Source organism: Citrus clementina, unplaced genomic scaffold, assembly GCF_000493195.1.
Source record: "Citrus clementina cultivar Clemenules unplaced genomic scaffold, Citrus_clementina_v1.0 scaffold_1, whole genome shotgun sequence".
Classification (NCBI taxonomy): Eukaryota; Viridiplantae; Streptophyta; class Magnoliopsida; order Sapindales; family Rutaceae; genus Citrus; species Citrus x clementina.
The window spans coordinates 12,979,534-12,985,533 of record NW_006263303.1 but is presented as its reverse complement, the minus strand read 5'-3'; the positions used below and the strand labels follow the sequence as shown (position 1 = coordinate 12,985,533).

At 31.2% G+C, this 6,000-nt stretch overlaps 1 protein-coding gene across 4 annotated transcripts; it reads left to right on the top strand.

The window, feature by feature from the left end:
• The first annotated feature begins 701 nt into the window (after positions 1-701).
• Positions 702-3,020, top strand: LOC112095909. 4 transcript variants are annotated; one of them, XM_024178664.1, is made up of 6 exons: positions 702-808; positions 1,088-1,204; positions 1,348-1,517; positions 1,740-1,802; positions 1,930-2,155; positions 2,375-3,020. In XM_024178664.1, exons 2-6 carry the CDS (start codon positions 1,201-1,203, stop codon positions 2,878-2,880), a joined length of 969 nt encoding a protein of 322 aa, XP_024034432.1. In that variant the 5' UTR covers positions 702-808; positions 1,088-1,200; the 3' UTR covers positions 2,881-3,020. The 4 variants fall into 4 exon arrangements, with proteins under 4 accessions (XP_024034432.1, XP_024034431.1, XP_024034429.1 ...); XM_024178663.1 differs by having other exon boundaries at positions 1,088-1,164; positions 1,348-1,802; XM_024178661.1 differs by having other exon boundaries at positions 1,348-1,802.
• Positions 3,021-6,000: the final 2,980 nt, after the last annotated feature.

Genomic DNA, 6,000 nt, shown 5'->3' with positions numbered 1-6,000 from the left:
TAAAATTATTACTATTATTACTTATAGATTTATTTTTCCAAACTAAATTAAAAAATAGAGATCTAATATCAATCAATTGGAAAAATAGAATAATTTAATTCGGTTAACTTACAATTATTCAGTTCGGTTTGTCAAATGAAAGATTAAATTGCGATGACAATTTTTTATTAGTTGTCTATAGCTAATTAACATAAACAAAAAAAAGAAGAAGTGATTTTATTGTTTATTAGAAGAAAACATATAAAACAAAATTAAAGTCTAACATTGTAATTAAGAGTTATAAATATTAAAATATTTACGAGAAACTAAATACAAGATGTAAAATTATTACTGTTATTGCATATTGATTTATTTTTTCAATCTAAATTAAAAAATAAGAATGAATTTTTTGACGAAAACTTTTTTTATATATTCTTTATAAAAATGGAAGATAATCTGAAATTTATAATAATTTGAGAGATATTATAATATGATCATTTCACTAATCTAATCCTAAATTCATCCCAAAAAATGTATAAAACAACATTTGAGCTTCGATCAGTGCTAGTGGGCCTGTTTGAGCGAGCAGAGCAGCGGCGCACACAAACAGACGCACAGAGACGCACATATATTTATATATATTACAGACGCACATATATATAATTATATATATATATATATATATATATATATATAACCCTCCAAACTTGAACCAACGCGTGTTGAAAATTTCTCATTTCCAATAAACGGAACGTTACTTTTCTCGAGTCTTTACTCATCCATTCTGTGTCTGTTTCAAAGGAGAAGCAGTTCAAAACAATTCTTTCAGGTAACTTTTGCTTGTAGTTGCACTGGGCATTGCTTCATCGGATATTTCTTTTATTCAATTTTATTTATTAAACACAGAGAAATTCTGCAGTATTCAATTTCATATTCTGATTTTTTAATTTCATTAATGTGGTTTGTCTGGATAATCAACCATTCGTTTCATTACAACTTTTTTTTAAAAAAAAATCGAATCATGGAATTTAGCGAAAGGATGTGATGATTCTTGTTTTCCTTTTTTCTTTTAAGCCCTTTTTCTAATTGAGCTGGTGTACTCTTGAAGCTCACCTTTCTAGACAAAGGGGCAGGAAGAGATATCCTTAAGAGGAACATGCATTTTGGTACTTTCCACTCCATGAGGTGTATGCAAAAGATCAGATTTTCTGTGATCCTTCGATGGGTTAAATATCAGAACGATAATTTTCCTTTTATGCATTCCTTTGTGTCTCTAGAATTAGTCGTGGTCCCCGTGTAAAATGTTTATCTATACTTCCAAATGACAAAATTTTTATTTTTCTGGCAACTATATCTGATTAATTGCAGAGGCTAGGTTGATCATGGATAGCTCTGATGATGAAAAGGATGGAGTCTATGGGAATCATATACCAAAAGAACTGAATCATAATTTGCCGTCCAATGGAATGAAATTTGTAGATGAGGTACTCAATGGACAAAGTGAACGTTGTTTGGAAAACTTTCGCATGGATAAGAAGGTATTTTACAAATTGTGTGATATTCTGCAATCGAAAGGTTTACTACGTCACACAAATCGAATCAAGATTGAAGAGCAATTAGCTATATTTATGTTTATTGTCGGTCATAATCTACGGACTCGAGCTGTTCAAGAGTTATTTCGATATTCTGGAGAAACCATTAGCCGCCATTTCAACAATGTTTTAAATGCCATTATGGCAATTTCGTTGGATTTTTTTCAGCCTCCGGGGCCTGATGTTCCCCCAGAAATATCGTTGGATCCTAGACTTTATCCCTATTTTAAGGTAATCCTGTAGTAAAATAGTAATTAAATTTGATTGCTGTCTCTTTTTGTTTATAGACTAAAATAGGTTCTCTTGTTTGGTGAACAAAGTCATATTTTTGTTTTCATTAATAACAATCTTATGCCAGGATTGTGTTGGAGCCGTTGATGGTATACACATTCCAGTTATGGTAGGTGTGGATGAGCAAGGACCTTTCCGTAACAAGAGCGGATTACTTTCACAAAACGTGCTGGCAGCTTGCTCATTTGATTTGAAGTTTCATTATGTCCTGGCTGGTTGGGAAGGCTCAGCTTCAGATTTGCGAGTTCTAAATTCAGCACTCACAAGACGCAATAAATTGCAGGTCCCCGAAGGTATTGTTTATTGTTACATATGACTCACTAAAAGGTTGTTTGCAGATCCAAATTAATTGCATACAAACCTAGAAGTTGAGAAGATCTAGGGTGAAATATATAAAATATTCTGTCTTAAATATATAAGATCTTCTTGTGATTTTAAGAATGGGAATCAAAATCATTTATGTTTTCCTTTAACGCTCGAGTTCTGATTGGCTAAAATCTTTAATAATCCAGGAAAGTATTACCTTGTGGATAACAAGTACGCAAATATGCCAGGCTTCATTGCCCCATATCAAGCTGTTTCCTATCACACAAACCAAACTACCACTGGTTATCATCCACAAGATGCCAAAGAGCTATTTAATCAACGGCATTCATTATTACGGAATGCAACTGATCGTATTTTCGGGGCCTTAAAGGAGCGGTTCCCCATTTTGTTGTCTGCTCCTCCATACCCGTTACAAACACAAGTGAAGTTGGTAGTGGCTGCCTGTGCATTACATAATTACATACGAAGGGAGAAGCCAGATGATTGGCTTTTCAGGATGTATGAACAGGACACTTTATTGCCAATGGCAGAATCCTTGCTCCCATTGGAGGGAGAACAACCAATTGTGCATGTTGACACCCGGGCCCTGGAGTTTGGTTTTCAAACAGAACAACTAGAACTTGCTTCACATTTCCGTGATTCCATTGCAACTGAAATGTGGGATGATTACATCAGTGGTTTAGCATCGTAGATTGTTGATTCGTTATGTTTAGGTTTGAAACCTTTTAAGACCATCGGGTACTTCAAATTTTCTTATGATTTAGGTCTTGATGACATTGATAGCGTACATTGGCATTTTGTTTATAGAAATATAAAGAATATATTGGTACATCATAGTTTTCCTAGAATATTTGTACCGGCAATGGTTGCAAGCATGTGTCTAGGGTTTAACAAGGAAGCATTTCAGTTTTTTCATAGGGGTGTAAATTGGGGGGTTCAGTGGAAAGTAATTCATTCTTGTTTTGGCCTTTCAAAGTAGTTCATTATCCCTTTATCCTTTTTTACTTTTTTTGATAATGAAAAAGTTGTATGTATTAGTTAATTCTCTCTGGTCTATTTCGTTTTCAATCAACAAAGTGGAATTTGGGAGAAGATTTCAGACCAGAACTTTCACAATCTTTTACATTTACAATCTTTTTGTTTTCATTTTAACTAAGATTTGAATAGAAATGAAAATTTCACTTGTTAACACCAATTCTCAGGGCCGTTTGTTTTTTTGACTTAATTTTAATTAGTTAGGTCATTAAGTCTGTTTGTTTTTTTAACTTAATAAAAATTTTCAGCCATTAAGTCATTAAGTTATTAAGCTAGTTTTTTTAACTTTTTGCTCAATCTAAAAAGTTTGAATGGTATCATTAAAAGATATTCTCTAAAATATCCCAATCTAATTAATTAATTTTCATCCTTACCTAAATAAAATTTAATAACTAGCATTATTACCAATTTCTATATAACTTGTGATAATATGTAGTGGTAGATTATTATAAATTGAATAAGGTCTTTAGTTAATGAATTGGCTACCATGTTGGGACCTAATGTCCAAGTGATAATTTATCATTTCTATTATAATTTGTTTCATTATTTTAGTTGTAATTAACAAATTTGTGATTTGTAAATTTCATATTTAGAAAAAAAATCAAATGATACCTAGTTTTGCTTAAATATTTGGCTAAATAACATATATATATTATGTTAGATCTTATTAAATTTTGTTTGGTTTTTTATGATATAACTTTTTTTTCTTTCTGATTAGGTAGCTGAATTGTGTGAATAATTTGATATAATTAACTATGAAAAATATGAAATATACATTTATCAATGAATTTTTTAAACTTACATTTAAGTTATTTTGGGTAGAAAAGGTGAATGAGTTCACACTACTATTATATTTTCACACAAGTACTAAAATGATGGTTTTGAAAAGAGGGTCCAACTATTTTGTCTCATGGGTTTGGTACCCTGATCGTCGGTCGTTTGTTTTGTAGCGAATGAACCTTTAGATTGCGAATAAAGATATCTAAAATTTCGAAAACAATAGTGTAACTGGTTTACCGGCTGAAGTTGTATCAGCAGTAAAAAAAACACACACACAAAAAAGGGAATTTTATGTATAATCATAGTGATCTTGGTTAAGAATTCTCTCAACGGCTAAAGTGTCCAAGCGACAGTTGTCAGTATTATCGTCTTCGTACTGGGTAGAAAGCCATAATCAAGTATTGATTCTCTTACGTAGGGCTTTGTTACAAATATTTAGGCATTGTTTGTTTCAACACTTATGGGGTCAATGGCTACAATGAATATTAAGGTTTTGTTCGGCAGAATTGGGGATTTATTTGTGATCAAGTTACATCGTTAAGAGTAATAATTGTCATGGGTTGTTTTGTTTATTCTTTTCCCCGACAATTTTGTTTATTCGGATTTTTTCCTATTACTTCTTTATGTAATTAGCACGTTCCAATTATCTTCAATAGCTGCAACAAAATGTATTTAACATCAAGGTGTTTGTTAATTTCCTCCACGCAATACAAAAATAGAAATCCATTATTTGATTAAGCTTGATACAAAATCTCATTTTCTACTACTTTTATTGTTGCTTTAAAATTCCGGAATCTGAATCGCACTGACTGCAGCAACTGGATTACTTGTCTCCATGGCCGTCTGTTTCTAACCCCAGTCAATTATCCTCTATATAAAACCATGATAAGATAGAAACACTTGTTTCGGTAATAAGAAAGTGATGAGCACAAGTACAGAAAGAATATAAAACTAATGTTATTAATGATTCAATACAATGACATTTGTACAATTTTGCTCTGTTTATATTAATCTTAACTACCTAACTACCCCTAATAATTAACTAACTAGTTACACTCTTTACTAATTACTAATTGTGCTTGTGTGGAATGATCTCAGCAGTTTGATGTTGATCACATCACCTACACTCACAAGCTTGCTGCTGTAGATAATTGATCACGTATAGACAATGTATATGTAACTGCAATAAGCTGACCAATGTGCGCACTCTTAACTTAAATGAGTTATTGTTTTCTAAACTGACCAATGTGTGCGCTCTTAACTTAAATGAGTTATTGTTTTCTCTCAAAATGTATAACTATTTTACTCTGAAGGGTAATCTACCATCTGAATGGTAATCTACCATTATTAATTATAAGCCTGTTTTATTATTCATACAAGAACCGCATATTTAAAAATATCATTATTCGGCTTCAGGTGTTTTTGGTATAACGACCACTGTATACTACTTCTACGACCCAAGCCCTTCGAGAAGACCTAATAGTGCTGTGCAAATTTTTAATACACTGAATATTATAAATTTGTTTATTCGGCCCAAGCCCTTCGCGAAGACGTATTAGTACAGGGAGCTAAGGGCAGTTTGGTTTTAGTTATATATATTATTGGATTAGATAATTTTTAGCGTAAAATAATATTTATATATTGTTTGGTGTTAAAAAAAAAAAATAAAGGTAGGATAACAATAATGAGCCCATCACTTAATCCCCAATCTCAAGGGGACCCTTGGGATTACATTTTTTAAGATATAACTTTATCCTCAACTATTTATGGAATTAAAAATTATAACATGTTAAATATAAAAAAAAATTAAAGGAAGATTTTACATTTTTTAATAAATTTACTAATAATTATTGATTTAAGTTAAATTATATTAAATGTCATTTAAAAATAAATAATTATATATCATGATAAATTAATATATAAGACTATTATTAATTACTAGCTAATCTCATGGCATACCAAATACAAGACATGATTATTTATAATCCAACCCACT

Coding starts and splice junctions, on each gene's coding strand:
- LOC112095909 (XM_024178661.1), top strand. Junction 1,803..1,929: donor GACTTTATCCCTATTTTAAG/GTAATCCTGTAG, acceptor ATCTTATGCCAG/GATTGTGTTGGAGCCGTTGA. Junction 2,156..2,374: donor TAAATTGCAGGTCCCCGAAG/GTATTGTTTATT, acceptor TTAATAATCCAG/GAAAGTATTACCTTGTGGAT.